We start from the raw sequence: 26,170 nt of genomic DNA, 5'->3' as shown, positions 1-26,170 counted from the left end.
AATTAGTGTGTAGTTTTGAAATTCACTTACTGCTAGGATTGGTTTCTGATGTTGGTAAACCCAGCAGAAAGGGCCAGGTACATGCTCCCTGTGTTAAAATGCACAACTGCCTCATTCCTCCATCCTGCATTAACCAATAGCCTGGCTGGTGTCATCCACTCCAGCATGGCAGTGGCTGGTGCTGCTAGAGCATGTGTCCATCCTGTTTTATTTTTGCTGTGTGTGTCTGTCTGTCCTGCAGCCTTTGTCTGTCTGTGTGTGTTTGTAAATGCAGGGGCGGAGGATAAGGTGGGGCTGCTCCAGCACGGCCCTGGCTGTGGGGGAGTCACTGCAGGAGCCAGCAGGGAGTGGCACCTGGCCCCCTCCATTTCAGTGTCTGTGCCCCAGGAGGAGCCCTGCAGCTCAGATGAGGAGTACTATGAACACCCTTTGTTCAGCTCAGAGTGGGCTGGCTCTAGTACTCACCCCAGTGCCACAGTGAAGAGCACAGAGGTCTTGTTGGGCCATGATGAAGGTGAACTGAGCATGGTCCCATTTGGTTCCTCTTCCCCTCTACTCACCTGCCATCCATTCCATTCCTTGTGTGTCTGGTATTGCTGCTTTCTGGGGAGGGAAACCTGGTTGTGTTTTTCCCCAGGTGGAAGTGATGCCCCTCCAAGAGTCTCTCCATGTCTCTGCAGCATGAGCAGCTTTGGGGTCAGTGGGTTCCCACTTAAATCAGGGATCTTGTTCTTCAGGCTTGGCTTAGAGCAGAAGCAAAAGGAGCAGCTAGCCAAAAGAACTGGAAGATAATTTGTTCTTTGTGCTAGAGAAATACTGCCAAGAACAATATGCACAGTAGGCCACAATATTGTTACTGAAAATAAGTCAATTGTTTACACAATGGGGGAAAAATATGTCTATACCAAAGATAGCCCTGGAAGGACTTGAATTCTCCAGCAGGTGAAGTAAGTAAGTTTTACCCCAGTGTACACAGGTAATTTCAGGCCATATTGGGTCATGTTTGATTTCCAGTTGTTTTGTGGAAATGGACACACTCCATTTGTATTGTGCCAGCTGACTGCACACACAGAGGGGAAAAAAGCCTCTCTGTACCTCCTGTTTCTGTGACCAGAGCACATCAGTAAGTAGCATTTCATCAGTAGGGGTTCTGTAAAAGTAAAATCAAGGGAGTCTTCTTCACTGACTAACAGAACAGCCGACTTCTCAAAGGTGAAATAGTTGGATGTTTCATTTCACAGCACTCAGTCTTGGCAGCTGAAGTTAAAAATAGTACTGGATCCTCTAAAGGTTTGTGTCTCAGGAGGATGGAGCTGTCTCCCTGAAACTAGACTCTGGCTCATTTTAAGAAAAGCAGAGTTTTTCAGAATTAACAGGATAATTACAGAATTAAGAGCCTAATACAGTAACAGCATCAGTAAGAGATCAGCACTAATAATTGAAGATTGTTCATGTCAGCATATCTAACCAAGGGTAGGGAGATAGAAAAATCACAGGGGTTGCCTTACTTTAGCTGTGTGCCTAGAAGTGTACATAACAGCCTGATTAGTTCATGGGCAGCTTCCTTTCCATGATATCATCTGCCTCTGGTGAGAGTGTAAGATCTCAGAACATCTATATGGAGGAGAAAAAAGGCAGATAAGCTGGATCATGAGTGCAAAGATAGGCATTTTGAGACCCTGGGGTCCTCTCCACTGGTGAGAACACCGTGCTAAAATGCCAAGATTCAATCCCTGTATGAGTTGGTCACTTGAGAGTTGGACTTGATGATCCTTCTGTGTGTGAAGGAACCTTCCTGTCCTTCCAGCTGAGACTGTTGTGTGAGACAGCTGTCCTTGCTGGCAGCAGTCTGTTTGGCATAAGTCTGCTCCACAAGGAGAGGATATAGGATTCTTTTGTTAATTCAAGGAAAACTTCCTAGTTTGAGTAATTATTTTTATTCATGTGGTTTTGTGAAAAGTGTTCCAGGAAATGAAGGAGGTTTGCTCAGAGTAAAGTAAAAGGCTGTCCTTAGCATTTTTTAATTAAGAGGGAAGTACATAAAATTAGAAAAAGAAAAGTAAAGCAAGTTATTCAAGTCAGGGTCTCTTGTAGCTGGAGACCTGTTGTCCTGCAAGGCTGCTTTTACAATCTACCCATGTGTAAATGTTTCTGCAGTGCTCAGGCATTGGTCAGGGTCTGATTCTGAATCTCCTGGCTTCTGTTCGTTTAAGATACAGTATTTAACCTTAATTATTTTATGTTATTAATAATGTGTTGTTCTTTACATAGTGATATTTTTTCAGCCTCGACTAGTGTTTATGTTCCTTAAATCATTCTTTTAAGGCCATAGCTGAAAGGGATGATTGATTATCTGGTTTTCACTGGGACAGTCTCAAGAGAAAAATAAAGCCTTTGTAATTCCAAGAGGATGGATACAGCCACTTCCAGATTTGAAAATGCTTTGTTCTAGGTCTGATTCAGCAAAGTACTTCATTGTGAGACACTTTTTAAACTCAGGGATGTCATCAGGTTGCCTGCAGCATGGCTGCTGGTCAGCTCCTTGAGTACATTGCTGAATCACAGGATTCACACTTAATCCTTACTTATTGTCAGAGGGAATACTAATAGTGCACAGTAATTTTTGTCTGAGTCACAGTGGCTGGAGTAAAAGCCTGGAATGGAGATTTTTCTAATAATTCTTCTGCCATGGCTCAAGCAAAGACTGTTCTTGATTCTACTATACTGATCCTAACAGCCTGAATGGTATGTTTTAGAAATTTGGATGAACAAATAGTTGTATTGCATTCATTGGTTTGTTTGCCTTAATTGATGATGAGGAGCCTGGGGATAAGTGGGAAAGCAGCAAAGAAAATGAAGAGTCCTTAAGTTAAAATAGTGACTTTCACATAAAGATTTCAGATGTCAGACAGCATAAGGGAGAATTGTTTATAAACCCATTCAGTGTAGGAAACTTGGCAGAGATCTTGCAAAAACCATTAATCATTAGCCATGCATAAGGCCAGTTATGACTATGAAAGTTGTCAGTATTTTGCCAAATCGAGGATTCATACAGTAGATTGACTTGCTGGCATTCAGCAGTCTGTATTACCAAGGTCAGCAGAAAGAAATCAATGCCTCATACCTTCCTCCACCTCAGCTGAATGTCATTTACTGGACTAAACAGCACATTTATTAGAAAAATATCAGTGTACTTTGAGCTCATTGATGCATTAGTGTTGTCAGAGCCATCCATCATTCCATTCCATCTCCATTTCCAATGACTCTTTGACCCACTGCCATCCTTGGGAGAGGTATGCCTGTAAAACAGTTTCAGCTCTCATCTTGTGGCATAAACATGCTTGTCTGGGGGGAGGCAGGCTTTTGGTTTGGTTTTTTCCCTAAGGAAAATTCAGTTCCATGGTGGCTAAAATGAACTGGATACTGGCCGTCCTTTACAGACTTAAATAGAAAATATTGAGCTGAAGGGGTTATGTAAATGCAGTGCTGAAAGGGTTATGTAAAGCAATCCTGTTCAGCTGTGTGCTTGGTGTTTACTGTTGGTGGGGATGTCCCCTGTTCTTTCCATCTCCAAGAAGAAGAACCAGTAAAGAGTCTGATGGCTGTGGAAGTGAAACCTGCTGCTCTTCCTGGGAAGTAAGGGGGGAAAGAGCACAGGCCCCTTAAGCCTTTGGACCAGGCAAAGGCCCTCTGTGAGGGTCAGTTGTATTCTGGTTCAGTGTGTCATGAAGAAAAAGTGCCAAATGTGGCATCCAGCAGGGAGTGTGACCCCTGTGGTGGGAGCACTCCTCAAAGACACACCCTCTTCCTTGGCTGAGGAAGGTGTGTCCTCCTTAGGTTTGCATGTGTTTGCTGCCAGCAAATCCTTCTCCAGCTTTCTCCAGTGCTTTCCAAGCCTGCTTCATTTTCTGTTTTGCCCATTTATTAGTATGACTGCTCTTGTTATTATGCTTGAAGAGTGTGTAGTGGATAATTTGGTTGTGTAGGTGCTGTATGACAACATGGTTTCCCACCGCTGCGGCTGATTCCTGAGTTTTTTACTTTGCCATGGTAAAATATTGCTTTGCAGCTAAGCTTATTCCTCTGTGTAAGCCTTTTTCCCCCATCTCAGATGTGTTTGCCAGTCACATTGCTAATCTATGTATTTTTTTTCTTTTCGGTGCAGAGGTTCATCTGCATTTCTTTCAAACAGCAGATTTGCCGCCTTTGACTATGACATAAAGATGCTTAAACTGTAGAAATGTTTTCATTTGCAGTGTGCAGGATTTTTGTTTGGTTGGTTTGGTTTTTTTGTGTGCGCTTCAGTGCATTCTGGTTTAGCTTCCTTAAAGCTATTGCTTCTTATATCATACCCTTGTCATCCATTGCAATCCACCCATCCTCTCCTCAGTCATTGCCAGAACTCTTATTTTTTGCGTGTGCCACTTTATTACAAATGTTTAACCCTGCTGGAGTGCCCTTCTTAGGCAAAATCTCCATCACTTCCACTGGGACATTTGCCTTCAAAGTGAAGGTTAGGACTGGGTGAAGTTTAGACATAGTTTCTGAACAAAATGTTTACTCAGTCATCTTTCAGTACATAAGAACTAGGCTTCAGTATTTTTGTTTTAATTATATTTCTGTTCAGCCAATGGAACAAGGTGCAAAGGCACCTTGTGTGGAGTAGTGATGTACCCACTGCCTGCCTGGCTAAGGAATGCTGCATTTAGGAGGCTTGTGTTCTGAATGGCTCAGCTGAAGAGCACTGAATTCCTTTGGCAGTCAGAATATGCTTGGATGCTATTGGTATTGTTTGCTTGCACTACAGGAAGAGAGACAGGAGGATACATAGAGAAAAGCAGTATCTAGCTATTTAATTCCTGTGAAATGAGCATGACGTCAGCCCAGTGGCCATGCTTTATACTTCATGGGAATTGCAAGTCAGTTACCACATGTAAAAACATAAAGGAGCAAAATTACTGTAGGTGTAGATTTCTAGTTTGGTTACCTGTGGATTTTAGAATGGCAGTTGCTTTTTTGACTCAGTATTAACATATTTAAATATTTAAATAATGAGCAATACTTTTATACTAATTGTTCTAAAAACAGTCAGATTCATCAAAGCAAAATGATGCCTCCATGGACTTCAGATCTGAAGAAATTCAGAGTTGGCCCAATGCTGGTTGTAACAAGCTTTAGAAAAAACTCAGAAAAAAAATTTAAAAAAACTGTTTTACAGATTAGTGAAGAAAGATATGCCACATTCTGCATTCTTTCTCTTCATATTTTTCATTACAGGAAGATTTAAATGAGATAGGAATCATTGTCTTCCACAGGACATTAAAAAAAGATCGAGCTATTAATGATTGACAGAGTGGGTATTTAAAAAAACTTAACTAGGTATTAGCCTCTGAAAATAAAGTGGCAGAGTATAAGAGTAGCCTTTTTAGTTTCAAATTAATTTAATTAGTGCCTGATCCAGAGTCACAGAAACATGCCAAATATTCTTTGACTTCAGCTACTTCACCAAATCTTTGTAGGTGACTGGCCATTTTGAAGACCAGACCTTCAAGATCTGGGAGTATTAGTAGGTCTGTTGCTGATTTCCACATGCTGGTTTGGTGACAGCAGAGAGATTCTGGTAATTTGACAAAGAGCAAGTGTTATAAGCTGGTACAGTTAAAAAACCAGCCTCTTCTGAAACTTGCAAAACACTTTGCAGGCATTACCTCTAGTTTAGGCTGCATGTGGAAGAAAAAGGTATAAAAATACATAGAAATTTATAACTATGAATGTTTTAAATATCAGCAACACACAAAGGTACCACTGATTCCTTTGAAGTTGCAGACTTCACTAACACAAAAGTAACATAAGCTACAGAGTTCAGCACAGCTTCTAATGAAGTGATGTTATTTGTGATATTGCTGTTGTATACAAATCATGAAGACAAAGAATTTACATGAAATCATCTCATTTCAGTGCTCACATTTATACATGTACAACTCACATTTTTCTTAGAAAACCTTATATATTGAAAGGAAACTAGTATTTAACGCTTTAAAGCAGATTTCTAGGTGGATGCCTTGCTGCATGCTCACATCTTTCTCCCTTTCCATTCCATCATTCATATTAAAATGTTGTAGGCCACGTGACTGCCTGCCTGTAAGTGCTTGAAATAATTTTGCTATAAAACCCAAACAAATTACTTCAGATTTACTTGCAGCCACGAAGATGGAATTCCGTGTCCAGGAGGGCACATGCCCTTTTGCAGCAGAACCATTAGACACAAAGCAGCGTGAATCTGGGAAGGACAGTAAGACTGTTGAGCAACCTAAATATGATGCCTTAGTTCCACAGTCAGCAAAAACAGAGGCTACAGATAAAAAGGATTCAGAGAGCAAAGACAAAGTGCTTTCACCCCCATCAGAATGGATGTTGAAAACTGATTCACAGATGAAAGGGGAAGCCAGTTTTGCAGAACCTGCTGCTAAGCCTCCTGCTCCTCAAGAACAAGAGCACTTGTCATCTCAGCTGCCTGAAGTGAGCAGGGCGGAAGAAAGGACTGCAGGTGTGCCCTCATCAACCAACCAAGTTATGGGTATCACATTTCAAGACAACCTCAAAGATATCCAGGGTGGTGCCATCAGCTATGGGGAAAGTTCTCTATTGCTACCAGAACCCAAGGCAGAAGCAGCCAAAAGTGAACTTCCTTCAGGCCCATCTCCTGCTCTCCCCCAGGAGCTTTCACTCAAAGACAGTTTCAAAACACATCAGGAACCTACTGACCAACTGTTTGCCAAAGATCTCAGTAAAGATGAACAGATCCACAGAGACAGGACATTATCTCTCCAGGAAGTCTCAGCAGTAACTGTAGATGGATTGAAAACTCCAAGCACCCCAAAAATCCCTCCATGGGGAGAGGAAAAGGACATGACTAAGGATGAGAGCGATGAGGAAGAAAGGTACGACTTCTATGATAAAGGGGAGGCTCAACTATTAGATGAGGGTAAAATGACCACAAAATCAGAAGTTAAGACACCTTCCCCAGACAAAACAGACTTTCAAAAGGATGGTGAAAGTAAAAAGTCACCTGATACTCTCAAAGCAGAAAAAGAAACGGACCAAAGTGGGCTCTCAGCAGCAGATGTGAAAAAGGAGGTGCAGCAAAGCACACAGGTACCCCCAGCTAAGTTAAGCCATGAACTGAGTCAGGAGAAAACAGCAGAGCACCCTGATACTGCTCAGTTATCCAGAGTAACAGAGAAAGCCCCTGAGGCACCAGGTTTAACCACTGAGAAGACTCCTACTCTAGAAGCTTCTCAAGAGAAAGATGTTGAAAAAGATACTGAGGAGGATAAGGCAAGTCTTGCAGCTCCTCATCAAATGAAGGAAGAGGAGGATCAGTCAGGAATGTCAAAGTATTTTGAAACCTCTGCTCTGAAAGAGGAAGCCTTCAAAGCAGATGGTCTGAAACAAAGCAGTGATTACTATGAGCTAAGTGACACTAAAGAGAGTAAATACGAGCCTTATCAGAGAGGTCCTCTAATACCTGAAGATGAAGAGGAGGAGGAAGATGAAGAATTAAATCAGCAGCAGAATGTGCATGCTCGTGAAATGGGGTACAGTACCCTGGCTCAGAGCTATACACCAGACACATCTGAAGAACCCAGTTCTCCAACAGAAAGAATGTTCACTATTGACCCCAAAGTCTATGGGGATAAGAGAGAACTTCACAGTAAAAATAAAGATGACCTAACTCTGAGCAGGAGCTTGGGACTTGGGGGGAGATCTGCAATTGAACAGAGAAGTATGTCTATTAACTTGCCCATGTCCTGTCTGGATTCAATAGCCCTCGGATTTAGTTTTGGTCGTGCACACGATCTTTCTCCCCTCGCTTCAGATATTCTAACTAACACTAGTGGAAGTATGGATGAAGGTGATGACTACTTGCCAGCAACCACACCAGCAGTGGAGAAGGCCCCCTGCTTCCCCATTGAAAGTAGAGAGGAAGATGAGCACACAGAAGAAGAAAAAGTGACGGTAGAAGAAAAAGTCCAGCCTGAGACCTTGGCTGAACCATCTTTCCAGGCCAAAGATTACTACAAAAATGGGGCTGTCCTGGCTCCTGACCTGCCTGAAATGTTAGACTTGGCAGGGACAAGATCTAGATTAGCCTCTGTGAGTGCAGATGCTGAGGTGGCACAGAAGAAGCCAGTTCCTTCTGACACTGTTGTGGAAGACAGCAGCACAGCCCTGCCACCTGTGACAAATGAAAACCATGTAATTCTGAAAGCTGAAAGCCAGCTGGAAGACTTGGGCTACTGTGTTTTCAATAAGTACACAGTACCACTCCCCTCCCCAGTTCAGGACAGTGAGAATTTAACAAGTGAAACCTGTCCCTTCTACGAAGGCACAGACGAAAAACTGAGACGTGGCCTCGCTCCTGACTTGTCTTTAATAGAAGTTAAGCTGGCAGCTGCTGAAAAATCAAAAGAAGACTTCCTCAGTGAAAGAGATTTAGGTCAGCATGGTGAGTCCACTCTGGTGAGGGACTTTGAAGAGGAGAAAAAAGAGAAACTGGATACTGTGCTAGAAAAAAGTGAAGATCAAGTTGACTCTAAAGAGGTCTGTCCTATTAAAGGAGCAGAACCAGAGAAGACAAGAGCTGAGGCAGTGTTAGAAAGGAAAGAAGAAAGTGTGGCTAGTAAAGTTCATTTACCTGCTGACACAATGTATGACAGAATTTCTTCTTCAGAGATAGCAATAGAAAAGGATTCTATTTGTTTGTTGTTGGAGAAGGAGAAGACTCTTAGTGTTGTTCATGAAATAGCTGAGATAGCTGATATAGAACTAGAACCTCCAATTAAACCAGATTACAATGCTATTAAGCATGATATGGAGGTAGCTGCAAGGAGAGCTGACCAAGAATATCAGAGTAAGTTAGACACTAAGATCAGTGAGGTTGTTTCTCTTCCATCAGGGAAGGACAAAACCTCTCTTAAAAAAGCAGAGCCTGAACCCAAAGACGCTCAGCAGAAAGAAGAGACCATCTTCTCCAGAGAAGCAAAGGATGCAGATGTACTTTCCAAGACTGAGCTTAGTTATGCAAAGGACAGCACCAAACTGTCAGAAATAGAAATTAAAGAAAAAGTAACTAAGCCGGATCTGGTACATCAAGAGGCAGTTGATAAGGAGGAATCTTATGAATCTAGTGGAGAGCATGATCAAGCCCAAGAAAGTTTGAATGGAGAATCTGTGAAACCGGCGGATATCAAAGCAGAACAACCAAAACCTCCCGTGTCTGGAGAAGAGATGCCTACACAGTTACCAGCTAAGGGGGCTTCTGTGGAGCCCCTCTTTCCAAAAGCTGAGCCTCTCCAGGAGGAGCCTGCTGAGATTCAGATGGAGAGCATACCACAACTCGTAGAAGGAGCTGAAGAGACTCTTGATAGAGCTGTGAAACCTACAGAAACCCAAAAGCTGCTGCCATGTGAACTGGCAGCTGGAGCCCCAAAAGAGGAAGAATATGAGGAAGAGGAGGTGGAAGCAGGGCAAGAAGCAAAAGAAGAGGATAAACAGCATCTTGTATCAGAAATGCCCCCAGAGTTTGGTGAGCCTGCTGCAGAGGAAATGGGAGCCAAGGGTAGCCCAGAAGCCCTGCCTGAGCTGAAAGGCATTATTGAATCTGTGGTGACAGTGGAGGATGACTTCATCACAGTGGTGCAGACAACAGTTGATGAGGGTGAATCTGCTTCTCACAGCGTGCGCTTCGCTGCCACTCAGCAGGAAGACATTGAAACAGGAGACTCCCAGGCTGAGGAGGAGCTGGATGTTGAAGAAGTGGAGATTGAGCCCAAGGAAGGCTCCCGAGAGGCTCCTGCTTCACCCCAGAGAGAAGAAATCCTGCTCACTAACTACAAAACAGAGACGTGTGATGATTACAAAGATGAAACAACAATTGATGACTCCATCATGGACACAGACAGTCTCTGGGCAGACACTCAAGGTGTGCATTATCCTTTCTGTTTTGTCTGTTGAATATTTTTGCTTCCAAATCATAATGATTGAAAAGCAAAATTATTACAGTTATAATAGTAATCTCAGCATGTTTCAGAGAAATGGTAAAAATAGTTTGCTTTTTTAAAATTAATCATCTGCTCTGTCTTCAACTATTTTTTCCCTGCTCCTCTGAAGTATTGTTAACATTTGTTACTAATATTTTGTTTGTTGTTGTAATTTGCTCTGATCCTACAGATGATGATAGGAGCATCATGACTGAACAGTTAGAGACTGTTCCTAAAGAGGAGAAAGCAGAAAGAGAATTGAGAAGATCATCTCTTGATAAGCATAAAAAAGAGAAACCTTTTAAAACTGGGAGAGGCAGGATTTCTACACCTGAAAGGAAAATAGCTAAAAAGGAACCTAGCACACTCTCCAGAGATGAAGTGAGAAGGAAAAAAGGTTCATTTCACACTCCTATTACAATTTTTTTTATTTTCTTACTGTTTTACAGTACTGTCTGGTTACTCTGCTGTAGATTATGTGCACCATGGCATTATTAACGGTAGTGTTTTATAACGAGATATTGTACAACTATGTGAGAAGCCATGTCCAAGGCTCATTGCTCCACTGGTCCTGTTTCATTGTGGACATCCCTATTGATTACTGGGTAATACTTCTGAGCCAATGCACCAGTGCTCCCCCTCTTGCAGCATAGGATTTGTTCCCCTCAGAAGAAGCAGCGCGTTGGGTTGGAGTTGTGGGGCAGTGGGCCTGACACTTGACTTATTGATCATGTGAAATGGTTTGCTGGGTTTTTTTCTGATTCTGTGTTTTTGTGTTCTTTTTGTCCATAGCAGTGTATAAGAAAGCTGAACTTGCTAAAAAAACTGAAGTTCAGGGCCACTCTCCCTCCAGGAAAATAATTTTAAAACCTGCTATCAAATATACTAGACCAACTCATCTCTCCTGTGTTAAACGGAAGCAGACAGGTGACTGCGTTCTGTTCAGTTATGCAATGTGGCTGGCAAACATAGACATTTTCTTTTGTAAATCTCATAGCTCTAGCAGCTTCTCTATTTTTTTTTTCTTCCAAGAGTGTCAATCTTCACAAATAGAATTGCTTTTTTAGTGTTTTGTACCATTTTTCTTTTATTCTTTCTTTCTTTCCTGGTATTTGTTTGTTTGTTTGATGGAGGCCATGATCATGTATGCTTGTCATTGCTTGGGCCTCCAAGTGCTGTGATTGTAACTTGGCATCGTGCTTAGAGTGTGGTGTTCTAGGAATCTCTATCATCTTTTAATTTGTGGATGATTTTTTTTCTTTATTTTGTAAATTTTTTTTAATTATGCTTTATTTTTTTTTCTGGTGGGAAAATGTTGGCAACTTAAATCATGGTATGCATTTCCATTCTTCTGCTTTTTTACTCTCATGCATAATAAGAAGTGTTTCAGACTTATATTTTGTTTATTGATGTTATCTGCATTGATAATTCCCAATCTGTCACTGATGTTTATGCTGTGCAGTCAAAATCCACAGGGAGAATCCAGCCACATGCAGCATGGAGCTGAGAGAGAAGAAATCTGGGCTCACACTGCGAAATGCATTCCAAGCAAAAAATCTTAATATTTGGTAGAGGAAGATAAAAGGAAGAAAGAAACGATTCCTGTTACGACTTCATAGGTGTATCATTATTTAGAGGACCAAAATGACTCTTCCAGCATTTTCACATATTATTCATGGTTTCTGTGGGTTCCAGGTGGAAGGACAAACATCTTGACTTTCATTGTGATCTTAAAACTGCTAAAAGAGGCCAGGTTTTCTGTTGTGTAACGTGGCCACATGCTGTAGTGTGGTTGTTTGGAACTTGGGATAATAAGAGAAAAACCAGGCACAGCAATGCAGAAGTGCACAGGCATCTTCTCACAGCTTAGAAATAACAAGGAATATTCATTACCCATCATGTGGTTAAGCAGAGCAATACCAAAAGTGTCTCCAGGCTGTGATTCCCCTGCAGTTTTGCACCAGTCCCTCTTGTTGAGGATGCAGACCAGCCCCAGCAGAGAGGTGTGAGCAGTGAAAATGCAGTAAGAGAATGGTTTAGAGCAGGTTTGGTCTCATGCCTCTGCTGTATGAAGTGTGGATTGTATCCTGGCTGTGTTCCACTGGGACACCAGAACCATGCCATCCCCTTTGCTCCTGTGACAGAATCTCACCCTTTTACTTCCCCCTCTCAGGAGAAATAAAAGGAAAGGAAAGGCTGCTTCAGTCCCCTCTGTGTTGCACTGATGTCTCCTCCTCAGTTTGCAGTCTCTGGGCTGTCCTAACTTGCACTCTGAACCAGAACTACCCAACAGGGAGGAATTTTAAAACAGAGTTAAAACATTTCTCCTTGCTATCTCTTGCTGCTTGCTGAAGCACAGCTTGATAGCTCAGAAGTTACAACCCATAATTCTCATGTTCTTTCAAAAGCCCCAGGGGAATTCACTAAGCTGTGGACATGGGTGGGGGAAAGGCACTGGCTTTGTAGTGTTCTCAACTTCATCTACACTTGTACAGCTGTGTGGTCAAAGCTGTCATGCCCTCAGCTACCAGGGCATGACAGCTCTGACCACAGGCTACTCACTCTACCACTGCCTCCCCTGAACTGTTCTGACCCTTAGGAGCCCAAAAAGAACTGAGTCATACCAATGGACTTGGATAAAACCTGCCCTGTGCCTGAAACTTGTGCTGCCTTGGCAAATCTCAGAGGTTTTTCTCTCTAACTGCAATGCACAGGGAACCAGATGTCTTAGTCAAAGTGAGAAACATAACACAAAAACTACCCGCCTTACTTAAGTCCTCCCCTCTTTAAGTCCTGAGGTAGGAAGCAACCAAAATGATGGACCCAAACTGATCATAGAACCTTCAGAAATGTGGCTTGAACTTTGAGCTCTAAAGCAGAGGAGTGGAAACCATGCCAAAAAGTGACCAAAAATATTTCTTAGAATGTTTCAGCACACTCGCTGTTGCTGGAGAAATTACAGTATGCCTTATTTTCTTCTACCACCCATATTTATACTTCCTTATGGGACTTGAGGGAAGACCATGAGAAAGACTGCAATGGTGTGTGATATTCTAAGAGTGCAGGTGGTCACATGTTATCTTACATCTCCCTGAGTTTGATTGTGTCATGCAGGTCTCTCCAGGATCTGGAATCTAGAGGGACATTGTCTTTCCCCCATTTTCTTTTTAACTGAAATACAGCACTGTTTCTTGAAGCCAGTTTTGACTGTCAGTGCATCCTGTTTGGAGTGGTCTTGTTAGTTTTAGTGATGCCTGGGTAATGAAGCCCACAAAAGTTCTTGGCAGTGTAGTCCACAGAGCTTTGAGTGTGTTGCAGTCAGTTAAAATCTCCACACAGCATTAACCATGACTTCAAAATGAAACATGTCCAGTCATAAGATACAGGTATCTACCAAAGGAAGTTAATGTCTGCTTTTATGTTTTGCACAATGCCCGGGGAAAAGTACATTTTCCCCTTAATGCCCCTCAATACCTGAAAAAAATTTCCCACATCACTGGGAAGCACTGGGAGGTACCAGTAACTTACAGAACCATATCCACGAGGCAGGGACTGGTTTTTGAGAGACTTATCCTTGCCATTTGAAAAAGAAATTGTAAGGCCAACCCTGATGAGAGAGTTGGGAAGTCTTTGCCTTGGCTGGTGTAGTCCATGAGTGAAACCCCCAGCCTGGCCTGGGTTTTGTTGGTGGCTGTGAGATGCTACTGCAGGTGTGTTATCAGAGGAGTGTTTTTGGAGGCAAGGCCAGGACAATGACCTGGCCATTATATGCCTCTGTTTCTTGTTTTCAGTTCTGGGGTCACCCCCTGAGCTGAAACAGGTTTGTAGGGCCTGTAGAAATCTTGTGTTCAGAGGAGTGGTGGTTGTTACCAGGCACATTGGCACAAGTGACACAGCTTTTCTTCCAGCTCCCAGTGTGACTGGTTAGGGATGAATGCCGAGGGAAGGAGGAAAGAAGCTGTTTGTGGTTATCTAGAAGAAATGAAAACCAGACCCAAGCAGTAACAGCTGTGGTAAATGTGACACGGGAAGGCTCTGCTGTACTCACCTCTTAAAAAATTCAGAAGAACTGAAGTAGGCAGTTATATATTCTTTTCCTCCTCACAAGTTCTCTCTCCTACACCTTGGACTAGAGTGGGTAGTGTGACAGAAAACCAGGGATAACCTCACCATGCCTGGAGCTGCATAACAAATGGGAAAAATTAACTTGACCTTTCCTGTATGAGGAATTAGGATTGGTTTAAAGTTGGAAAACAGTTGCGTTTATAGCAGAAGGTTGTCATTTGTGATTGTTGTCCTACTTCTTCTTTTACCAAGGGCATCCTGGCACAGGTGCCAGAAGATTTCATGTTAGTTGTTAAGTGGCACATCACTTCCTAAGCAGCAGCCTTAGGGTGAAGCTGATAACCTGCTTTCCAAAAAGCTGTCCCATTCAAAAACCAGTGTGGATGGATTTCAGGTCCAAGAGAAACATCTTACCTCAAACCATGTTGTATCAAATAAATGAAATACTGAGTTAGCATTCTTGATGTCCCAGATAAACCTTGAATTTCTAAATTCTTGAGAGCTTAGTTGACCATGACATGCTGCCCTTATTGACACAACTAGGATGAAAATTCAACAGTGACTCTCTCTCTATCCATTATGAATGTTGGCTAATATTTTGAAAGTGGTGACTATAGAGACCTCTCTTACAATTTTGATTTATGGATGATTTAAAGAAGCTTGATTTTTAGAGGACAGTCCTGAAAACCAGGCTGTAAGTTTTCTGAGGATTGAACAGAAACTTATATTTGTCAACTATTTCTGGAACTTTTTTCTTTTAGTTTGTAGACTTATAGGTACATGAATACAAAATTTCATTTTGTTCAAAACACATAGAATACCATTTTACCTCAAGCAAGATGAATGCAGAAAAAATTTAAGGCAAGTAAATGTCTGCATAGAGTTCTGGGTATTTCACAAAGTACTTGCTTTGCACAGTAGTTTCAAGGCATTTAATTGGTCTAACAAGTGTACTGAATGGAAATGCTTATTATTACTGTCTTTAACTATCAAGTCTTTCTTTGGATTTCTCAGCAGCAGGTGGTGAAACAAACCAGGCTCCTGCTGTATTTAAACAAGCAAAGGAAAAACTCTCAGTGAGTAAAATAATCTTATTGTTCATCTTTATAATCTCCTTTTGCCCTTATTTTACATCTTTTTGTGTTAATTCAGTAAGTAATTGTGTGTTCCATTTAAAGTTTGTTCACCATTTTCATTATTAATTTAAAAGGATAATTAAAACCAACCTTCCTGAATAACCTTAGAAGTCTAGTCTCAAGTGGTAGATGGTGACAGTTTGCAGACCCACAGAGGGCACACAGACTCCAAACTGCAGGACTTGAAGTCTGGGCAGCATTTTGAGCCAGGCCATTCTGTGGGATAAGCTGCATGTCCTGGCCCTTCCTGCAGCACCCAGCTTGCATTGGCACCTTGCTGCACTGCTGGGTGTTACAAAACCACAGAAGGCAGAAGCCCACCCCAGGACTGCTGGATATCTCCTGGTGTGCCATTCCACAGCCCAGTGTTCTGCAGGGGCCATGCCTGTGTAGGAGTTACTGGCCAGTAGAATTTACATTTGCTGCTTTCAGTATGGCCACTGTCTGTGCTATAGTCTGTCAGATTACAACCCTGCCTTGCCTTGCTTTGCCTTCAGCTGCTCTACGGCCTTTTCTGCTTCCTGTGTCTGGCTCTCTTAAGCAAAGACTCCCTTGCTCCTTGCTGACCCTCCACTGTTTCTGTCCCAACCCTCCAAAATCCTCAGGAAACCAACCTCCATTCACTCTCCCCTATGCAATTATTTTAGCCATGACAGTGACACATGCTAATTCACAGCTGCAGCACAACACTTTGTCATTGTTATCACAGAATCATAGAATATGTTGAGCTGGAAGGGACTCATCAGGATCATCAAGTCCAACTCCTGGCCCTTAGCAGGACCAGCCCCCAGCAATAACAATTAAAATTTTCTTTAGAATTTTTCTGAATTCCCTAATATATTTCTTAGTATATTCCATGGGTGATTTATTTTGTTTGTTAAACCAGGCTCTCAGTTCTTTGGGACTGCGTCACATGAAGTGCTACACACTGTTTATGAATTGTGAGAAACTGGTAGTGCTGAGAGCACTTTTGGAGGCTTTGGAGGAGCCATGGTTTTTCAGGTCTGACCCATTCCAGCTCAGAACTGGGAAAGTATTAGAGCTTCTTTACAAGTGACTAAGATCTGGGCAGGTTTGTGGGCTGAGTCTGAGCATGTTTTATTACTATCTTTTCCTGACAGACCATCAACACTTGCACAAGAGATGCCAATACTTGCCCATTTTCAGTGTTTATGGAGTGCTCTAGTACAAGCACTGCAAAATCATTCTGTGAAATGATCTTTCTGTATGTCTTTCCTATTCCTGCCCCTTATGTTATAGCACACATCAGAAAGCTGTCCCCTGCCTTATTTCTCTCCTGTTGCCTTGTCTCTCTGGTTGCCACACTCACACACCTCTTGGATATTTTTTTTTCTGTGCCTTGTCTTTGTCTCTGCTTTTATAAAGATCTCTCTCTATTTTTGTTGTTTTGTTTCTTTGTGGTTTTCAGCTTTTATGTCTTTCATGTCCTGCAGTCTTTTCCTCTCCACTGGTAATGTTAGGTCATCCAGCCTGGTCAGTTTTGTTATTCATGTTGAGACTGCAGTTTACACAGGACAAGTTCAGAAAAAGCTAAACAGTTCCATCTGCTGGAAGCAGCTGTGTACCTGCAGTTCACAGTGAGGTGATGAAAACCTGTGCCATGTGTTAGGAACACCTTGAAATAAAATGAGGGTTCTGCATCCCCACTTCAGCAATCCCTCAGTCACATAGATCTTTGTCCTCTGGGCAGCTGACCCTTCCAGCAGCATAAATTAAAACAGAGGTCAGAGGGGAAGTATTGCTACCAGAGACTGAGTTTTCCTGCAGGGATTGAGACATGGCTGCTTTGCTTGCTCAACCAGCTCTGGGCAGGTTCTGCTGCTATAGCTGATGCTAAAAGTGCCTTGATACCTAAGTAACATGGAGGGACTCCAGACTGTGATAACCAGAGCTGTGCAGTAGCTCAAGGCCATGCCTTTTCCCCATCTGTTCCACTGACAGATCTCAGTGTTGTCCATCTTTAGCATCCACATTAGATACATGGATTCACAGAGGACACTGAGCCATATGAGTGAAAAGTCTTTTCACTGTGACTAGAACCTTAATCTACAAGAGTTTTTCAGTCTCGTTATTGGGGTGATTCCTTGCATGCAAGTTCAAAATGGTGAAAACCACAGAATGAAGATTTGAGCCTCAAGCAATGTGTGCTTAGTTCTATCTCTAGTTCAGAAAGCCAGGTGAAAGGTGCTTGCAGAATGTCTGCTTCTTGGGGCCACCCAACATAAATATTCCACAGAGTTTCAGCATCAGTAAATACCTTCATGGATTTCTAAACATGATCCAAAGTTTCACAAATGGATGAGACCCATAAACTGAACTGTGACAAAACAGTCAAATTCTGGAAAAGCCTTTGATTTGACAGAAACTCATATTCTGTAGTTTCTGTGTAAAATAATTATTCACTGGTTTTCCTCTGTTTGTTCTCAGACAGTAAAATAAGTATTAAAAAAGAAAGAGGCGTAAATATGCTGCAAAACGCATTATGGGAATATGTTCTTGCTAGTAAAGCACTTCCATCCTAATTTCTTGACTTGCTGCTTGGTCTGGAGGAGGACATCCAATAGATGTCCTCCAATAGATCCAATAGAACTCCTCTCAGCTGCACTGTGGGACTGGAATTGATACACAGTTCTGTAGCTCTTACTCACATGAGTGATGTCACAGATGATATTCAGTCTCAGTTTTCCATAGGCTGAGCGTATAGCCTAAGCTAGAGGCCTGTCAGAGCTGGACAGCCCATTCTTTTCTCATTTTCTAACAAGACAACTTAAAAGCAGCTCATGTACCTTTTCTGAACATTGGGAAAGTCTAGGGGATTGATTGAGATCAAATGCCAAGTTTAGTGCTCAAGTTCAGTGCAAATCCCAGGAGGACAGGCCCATTGGGATTTGTACATAATTTCATGCTAGTATGACTACAGAGAGGATAAGGACTACCTTTGCAACTGCTCTTTGTAATATCAGTTGTACCTATAGAAAAAAACCCAGTGTTTCTTAAGCAAGTAGCCTATTCGGTTTCAAGGAGATTCTTTTTTTGTAAAGCAGTAGGATGCTCCTAAGTATTAACAAAGATTTTCTGTCTGTCCTGTTGGTGTTTAATTGTTCCTTCAATGGGATATTTTAATTATTTGGTATCAAACAAGTATTTGTTCACATTAACATACCATGTCAGCCCTTCAACCATGTCTGCTTTCCTCATCCCAGGACTGCATACAAATATAAATTTACTCCATACAAAAATGAAAATACTCCAATACAAAATACTCCAATACAAAAACAAAAATACTCCATACAAATATAAATTTGTGAATTTCTATGGAGTGACACCAAATGCACAGAGCAGCATCTGGGGTGTGTTAGAGATTTTGTCTGTACACAGTGGCAAAAGAAGGGAATTACTGTTGTCCTCCTGCTGTTGTGGGAATACTGGTGTAACTTTGCTTCTAAGATTCCCACTGTTTTATTCTTGATTTTAGCCTGCAGGAATGTATTTCAACTTTAAAGGGCTGGGATCCCTTGGTGCTCCTGTAGCTTTGCCCTTGTTTCTAATGCAGCAGTTGTATCAGTTAAATGCCACACCTGGCACCAGTTTTTTTCCTAATAACACAAGATCCAAACAGCATCTGCAGGAAAAGGCAGATTCCTAGAATTGGTAACTCTGTCCAGACCAAGGATTTCAGTCAAACAACACAAAACTGAAACTTCCATGATTGTCAGATCTGCATAGACCATTACCAGACGCAGGAAAAGTATTATTCATAGCTTGGCTTTTTTTTGTTTTGTTTTGTTTTGTTTTGGTCCATGTTGCATGTGTTTTCATTTTGTCCAGCTTCATGTTGTGTTTTGTTTGTTTTCTCATGACTAGACTGCCTCTTTGTCAAAGATTCCTGCCTCAAAGTCTAGAGCAAAGTCATTGCTTCCTCCAAGACCCAGCTCAGCTTGCTCATTAACCACTAAAAGGGCCACATGTCTGGATACAGACAGTTTATTTGTTCGGCCCTCCTCTGCAGGCCCAAGAGACTCAAAATCAGATGCTAAGGTAAGGTAGCAGAGTTGGTGGAGAGAGTCAGAGATGCACAGGTGAACTCCATGAGACACATTATCTACCCATTGATTTTTTGATTAATTCTCTGTGAAGCTCCTGTCGGATTACTTACTTCCAGTGGCAGGAAAACTGATTAGCAGGCTACAAGATGGATAAAAATGGAGATACTCCACAGGAAATGTAAATGAAGTTATAACTAGAAAGACACATCTTCTTTCTGTTGATCATATGGATGCTACTTCATTAACTACCAAGAAGTTACAGCCATTTGCAAGTGAGTAGGTGGTAAAGAGCACCAGGACCAATTTGCCCTCCAAGTTTAAAAAACTGTAATTTTTGACCTGTTAATATTCTTCAAAATGAAGTTCAGCCTCCAGCATAAGAGGGTACAATTGTAATTACCAGCAGTAGGGGACGTAATAGGGCAGAAACCAAATGTCAAGGACCAAATTTAGTCAGTGCATAGGACTTTGTGAAGAAGTTGCAGTATAAATTTAAAAAGATGATTGGCAGTCCACTCCAGCTTCTCCATATTTACATTTAACTTGTGTTTCAAATGTACATTATGGTGACTTAACTATCCCCATTTAAAAATTGGTTTTGCCCTTGACTTTCATTTTTTGTTTAATGTCATATTTGGTGTGTCTTTTACTGATTGGGACCATTATCATTTGTCTTTAGGAAGAATGTCTGCTTATGCTGGTCTGTCTTTGGCTGCACATCCCATAAACTCAAAAATATTCTAACATACATGTCCATTGCCCTAATGGTAAAGGTTTACTTTACTCTGGTAAAGAGAAGGTATGCACTGATTTCAAAAAGTAAGCATTTTATTATAGAAGGAATTAAAACAGCAGGATTTATAATCCAAATTCAGGAAAAAAGAAAAAAAAAACAAACAGAAAATACCATCAAAGCCTGTAGCTAAAAATTTATGTCCATAAGAAATTTACAAGTTAGTGTTTGAATATGCAAAAATCACACAACAGGTACCAATCTAGTGTCTGGACACCAGTAGTGCAGTTACTTTGCAGGTAAATTCATATAGGAATTTCACACTTGAGCTCTAGAGAGTTTACTTTCAATTTGCACTTAAAAACCCCACTCTTTTTTCCTTAGTAAGAGCCAGCTGTGGAATCCATATTTAGATCCAAGAATATCCCTAGATGTCTCAGGATAGTAATCAGAAGAGGTTTGGATGCCGTAAAGATGCACCAGGGAGCTAAGTTAGAGCATGGAGGGTGACTGATCCCAAACTGGGCCCACAGGATTAGGTTTTCCCCTCTGTGTGTAGATACAGGAAATCATAGCCCAAAGAGTGAGGTTTGCAAACTAAACCTTTCTTTGTTGTTGTGCTGCTGTAGGATGGAGTAAGCAAGAGCCCCGAGAAGCGTTCATCTCTGCCAAGGCCTTCCTCCATCCTCCCTCCTCGGCGAGGTGTTTCAGGAGACAGAGACAGAGAGGAGAACTCCCTGTCCCTCACATCCTCTCTCTCCTCCTCAGTACGACGGACTACCCGTGAGTTGTCTCTTTATTTTGCATATTCACCTTCTCTTGCTTTGGTGGTTGTCTCCATCCTCGTGAGATTTGTCACATTGCACAGCCTCTGACACAGAGGAGTGGCTCTGGGGTGTGCTGTAGTGTAGCCATGATATTTTCTGAAAAATCCTTTCTTTAGGATTTTTTCTCCTGAGAAGCTGAGAGGCCTCAGGAACAAAATGTAAACAATGATTATCTGCTGCTGTGGAATGCAACAGGTGCATCTGTGATTGGTCTCATGTGGTTGTTTTTAATTAATGGCCAATCACAGTTCAGCTGTCCGAACTCTCTGTCCGAGCCACAAGCCTTTGTTATTGATTCCATTCCTTTTCTATTCTTAGCCAGCCTTCTGATGAAATCCTTTCTTCTATTCCTTTAGAATAGTTTTAATATAATATATATCATAAAATAATAAATCAAGCCTTCTGAAATGTGGAGTCAACATTCTCGTCTCTTCCCTCATCCTGGGACCCCTGTGAACACCGCACGCTGTAGAACTGGTTTTGTTCACATGCCAAGTGCCTGAAAACAGGGACAGGATGCACCTGCAGTGCCCAGAGCAAGGTCTGCTGCCCAGATTAATTGCTGATATTAGAAAATGCCTTTGCAGGGAGCTCAGAGCTGGGTGAGGTACTTAACACAGAGCATTTACAAACAGCAGCAAGGAATAATGAGTCAAAGCTGAAGCAGACAACCTGAAATATTCTGATGGGTCTTGGAAAAGTGAACCTGATAGTTAGAGTCATTTATTTGCTGCTTCCCAGTAATTATCTCCCTATGCTCTACTCCTAGGGTAAAATTTCTGCTGAGAGTTGAGATGTTAAGTAGCAGAGTGACTCACTGGGGGCAGTGAACCAGCTAGGTTCCTTTTATGAGGACCAAAGTTATCAAATCACAAGCCAAAATAAATTACAGGACAAAGACAATTTACTAAATAACCCCAGAACTTTTAGCCAGGCCTTAGAACCTGCATGTGGCTTCTTGCTTTCCAATAGGAGTTTCTGTCTTCTCTCTTTAGAAACCAGTCTCAGCTCTTTTTAAGACAGCTTAAGGGAAGTAGATGATTAAATTCTGCAAAAAAAGTCATAAGTGATGCACCAAAGGTGAAACAGAGACTCTTTGAAAGCAGAGTGACTTCCAGCTGCCACAGCAACCAGCCCATTCTCCTGACCAGGAGTGAGAGGCCATTAAGCATTTGGCAGGTGATGAAGAGCTGAGAAATGAAAAGTAAATACACCAGGCCTGCAAGGAGGTGGGAAAAAAAATCACTTTCTGTCTCAGATGGTATAGTAAGAAGCTTTAGGGTTGGTTTGGAAAGAAAGAAACCTGTTTAGGGAAAGGGGAGGTGAGTGGGGTATGTTCAGTCTGCCTAATGAATCATGAAGAGCAAGGAGTGTCTCCTGAGCCCCAGGGACAGGAGTGCATTGGGTTTGGGCCACCATCATTGCACAAACAGAATGATAATACATAATATAAGAATCTGTCCCCCTGGATGGATTTGAGAGGCCCATTGGATTTATAATTTCTGAATATTTGAAGAGTGAAAGCATACATGCACCCATTTGCCATTGGGGTTCCCAAGTTTTGAGAGTTACCTTCATCTTTCTCTCCATAAGTATTCTCAGCAAAATTTAACTTTGGAGATACCTCAGCTTCTGTTTATTTATGTTTGAGAGTTAGAAGCAGAGCTGGCTGCAGAAAACACAGCTAGACTGATCCTTGTGCCCAGTGAAAAGGACTGGCAATGCCATAAACGCTGAATGGAGCTGCTACAAAATGATAGAGTTGGGGGTTTTTTTACTTGCATGGAAATAAAAAAAAAACATTACCAGAGACAAGGTAATGGTTTTTATCAAGGCTGTCTCTGGTAATGTTTTTTTTTCACAGCACTAACAAAAAATAGCAATTGAATGTGAGGACATCTACCCATGCACACACCAGAGCTATAGCTTGTGCATCAGTTGAATGCCCACCTGGGGTTCATCTGCACTTTACTATCAGTGGTATGAGAAACAGCTCCAGCCAGGCACTCACAGCTTTTAATTTCAGGAATGTCGTCAGAATTTTTACTGCTTTCTAGTTTATTGCCCAGATCCACTGAAATTGGTTGGATCAAGTCCCAGAGGTTGGATTCCAAGGATGCTTCTCGTCCTTTGCCCAAAATGGAAATAAATGTGATGATGTGCCTTGTTTAGGCAGCTTTGCAGGGGTATTGTGGGAAGCACTCCTGTGGTACACAATGGAGAGCTCAACCTCTCATGGCCAGGTAATTCCTGTCAGGTTGATTAGCCAAGTAAGACACAGAGTGACCCATTCCTGCTGCTGTTCCAGCAGCAGCACTGTCACCTGAAGAGCTGTGTCTTGCATGGCACACAGGGATGCACTTTTGGGAGTACAAAGGGAAGAAGAGCTGTACTTCTGTGCCTCTAAAGCTGATTGTTTTTTTCTCTTGCATGTAGGATCAGAGCCAATTCGTAGCAGAACGGGAAAAAGTGGAACTTCTACCCCCACTACTCCTGGCTCCACTGCCATCACTCCAGGGACACCACCAAGCTATGCCTCCCGTACCCCAGGCACTCCAGGGACACCCAGTTACTCCAGAACTCCCCACACTCCTGGGACCCCCAAATCTGCAATACTGGTACCTACTGAGAAAAAAGTTGCCATAATCCGCACTCCTCCTAAATCTCCAGCCACTCCAAAGCAGCTACGAGTTATTAATCAGCCTCTACCTGACCTCAAGAATGTCAGGTCCAAAATTGGGTCAACAGATAATATCAAATACCAGCCTAAAGGAGGGCAGGTAAGGATTCCACTCTTCATATTCACCCATATGTTATTTACTCTTTTGTGTGCACCTTTGTGACAGGAGACATCTTGAGTTGCCTTATAAAGCTACTTGTGTTCTCCAAATCCCTTTCTTGTTTAAGTGATGTTAAATGGCAGAGAAGAGGACAATCTTCAGAACTTAACTGTACCTGCTGTAGGTCTTCCAGAGAAAAAGAACAGGCTCATATTTTAAACAGTGAGCTATCTCTAAGGTGTTGATCTGTTTTCATGGTAAATTACCACATTCAGTACTTTCCAGGATTTGCACAGTAGCCAGTTACTCATAAAGTCAAAGAGATAATGCCTCAGCAAAGGTACTTCTGCCTTTATTTTGACAGGTGTGATTATTTTGCATGGGAGCTCCACTCCATTTGCTGTACCAGGTAGTAGATATGGGTGTGCAGGGACTCCAGCAACACAAATTCAGACTGTGCTCCTGGATTAGCATTCCTCTTACTGACCCAGCTGTTGGACTTAAGGCCTGAAACCAGCACCATGGTACCCTCCTCCTCCTCCTCCTCCTCTCTGTCACTCTCTCTGGGCTGTAACAATTTTACAAGAACCAGGAGGCCACAGCAAATTGTGTTTCTTTGTAGACACCATGCCTAGACAGCTGAATGTCCTTAGCAGCTCTAAAGAACTGCTCAGAGTCTTTGAGCAGTGAAGGATGGCACAGGATGGCATTTCACTGCTGTGGGCATTCCAGGGGAAATCTGCACATGACTGAAGCTAAAGCGTTTTTTAGTTCAGTGGCATGTAACCACTGAGCTGTGGGTTGGGCAAAGAGAAGCTCATTAAAGTTTTCCTTCATGTCTCCTTTATGCCATAGTTGCTTAGTCTAGACAAGAGGTTTTAGGATAATTCTTTTCCAGTTTCTGCAGTTGAATTTTAGAGGGTCTGTGAGAGCAGCACATGAAAGCTAATTTCATTTCCTTGTGTCTGCTCAGTTCTTTAATGTCTGGTAGCAATATTACCCTGGCTGAAATGAGCTGTTATGTGCTATTTGCTTTTAGTGATGATACATGAAACAAACAGAAAGCTTCTTGTTAACCTGAACTGGAAGTGCTGATAGCAACAGGAAAAACAAGCAGAGAAAAACCCAGCATGTATTTGGGCAAGTGAAGTACATAAACATAATATGCAAATGACTAAAGGAGTACAGATAGGCAGCCCAAAAGTGTCATTTCAAGACTGACTATCCTTTTACCAGTGGTATATTTGAGCCTGGCACAAGGACTTCTCTTAACTTTGAGCTGTTCTAGAGAAAACTGCACTCTGAAACTGCCAGAGGCTGGATTGCAAAATTGAAGAAGCTCTTGGGGATGTTTGAATGCTAAATAAATCAAGAGGTGCAGTGCTTCAGCCTGGAATTTTATCAAAAGCTCATCAGACAGCAGACTGATTTTCCTTCAACTCTGACTTGCCAGGCACAGAAACAAAGAAAAGGGGAAAAATCATTCCACCTGATGGGGGTTGTGTGAGTGTGGTGTGTGAAGAGAATGCTTTTAGGGGAAGGAACAAGCTAACTTTGCACTGCATTAAGCTCCCCCTAGGAACAGAGGGTTTGAAACATTTTAGTGTTTTAATTGGTATTCTGCAGTGGAGAGAAGTGAGGGCTCTCTGCTCTGTGGTGCAGCCAGGAGGTGCTTGTCTGGTTTTCTCTTTCTGGTACAGTGTGGTGAAATGGATCATCACTGGCAAAGCTCAGAGGAGACTTGCTCATGGGTATGTCTGCTGGGCTTCAGATGGATTTTCACACTGCATCAGCTGGGGAGGAAATGCTGTGCTCACAAAAGTAACGCATTTGCATCTGTTATTTCTCAGACAGCCCAAGGGAAGCATGGGGAGCTGGGAGAGGGTGTTGGAAATCTGTTTTAGATGCCAAGACTGATTTTTTTCTTGTGTTTTTTTGGTTCAGATTTTCGGTTTTCCTTTTGAAATTCTGTCTATGGATGTGGTTGGTACCATATCAGAGTAGAGAAGTGCACTGATTGAGTATTTTCATTCCTGGCAAGGCAGAGTATTTAGAATGCTTCATGGACCAGCAACCAAGGATAAAACTAACCTAGATTTCTCTTAATTTTATCTTAAAATGTATACCTAAAATCTCAGCCACAGGCAAGAACTTCAGTGGATGTGAAGCAGCAGAGCATCATCTAAGTGAATGGAGCTGCATAAACTAGAATTACATGCATGAGCTTTAAAATGCCACTAATTATAGTGACAGGCAGGCACCTTGTAAGAAGTAAGATGACACATAGAAAAAAGAAATACCTAAGTCATGCTGAAGAATGAAATGTTCCATGAAGGTTTTTAGGAAGATTAAGGAAGAACTTCATCATCTTCCCTAAACTGTAGAAAACAAAATGCAATTAGTAATGAGTCAGAAAGTTTGAACAAATTGATGACACCACTATTCAGTAGATGCTTTCCAAAAACCACAGAAATGCCTACAAGGAGAATAGGCTTTTTCATTAGGTGATAAAATGGACT

The 26,170-nt window shown here is 42.0% G+C and overlaps 1 protein-coding gene across 24 annotated transcripts in view; it reads left to right on the top strand.

The window, feature by feature from the left end:
• Positions 1-26,170, top strand: part of MAP2 (microtubule associated protein 2) — a 170,777-nt gene that overhangs the window by 132,259 nt on the left and 12,348 nt on the right. For 14 of the 24 annotated variants that reach the window (XM_054278303.1, XM_054278302.1, XM_054278306.1 and 11 more), the window contains 6 exons: positions 6,191-9,985; positions 10,234-10,440; positions 10,836-10,970; positions 15,123-15,184; positions 20,674-20,827; positions 23,308-23,651. In XM_054278303.1, coding sequence (XP_054134278.1) covers positions 6,191-9,985; positions 10,234-10,440; positions 10,836-10,970; positions 15,123-15,184; positions 20,674-20,827; positions 23,308-23,651 — 4,697 coding nt within the window. The remainder of the gene's footprint in view (positions 1-6,190; positions 9,986-10,233; positions 10,441-10,835; positions 10,971-15,122; positions 15,185-20,673; positions 20,828-23,307; positions 23,652-26,170) is intronic. The other 10 variants (XM_054278321.1, XM_054278309.1, XM_054278322.1 and 7 more) reach the window with 6 other exon arrangements.

The sequence above is a fragment of the Melozone crissalis genome, unplaced genomic scaffold (assembly GCF_028551555.1).
Source record: "Melozone crissalis strain CALT ecotype California unplaced genomic scaffold, PUWL_Pcris_2 ptg000023l_1, whole genome shotgun sequence".
Taxonomy (NCBI): domain Eukaryota; kingdom Metazoa; phylum Chordata; class Aves; order Passeriformes; family Passerellidae; genus Melozone; species Melozone crissalis.
The sequence above is the reverse complement of the archived record's forward strand: the minus strand, read 5'-3'. Positions and strand labels throughout refer to the sequence as shown.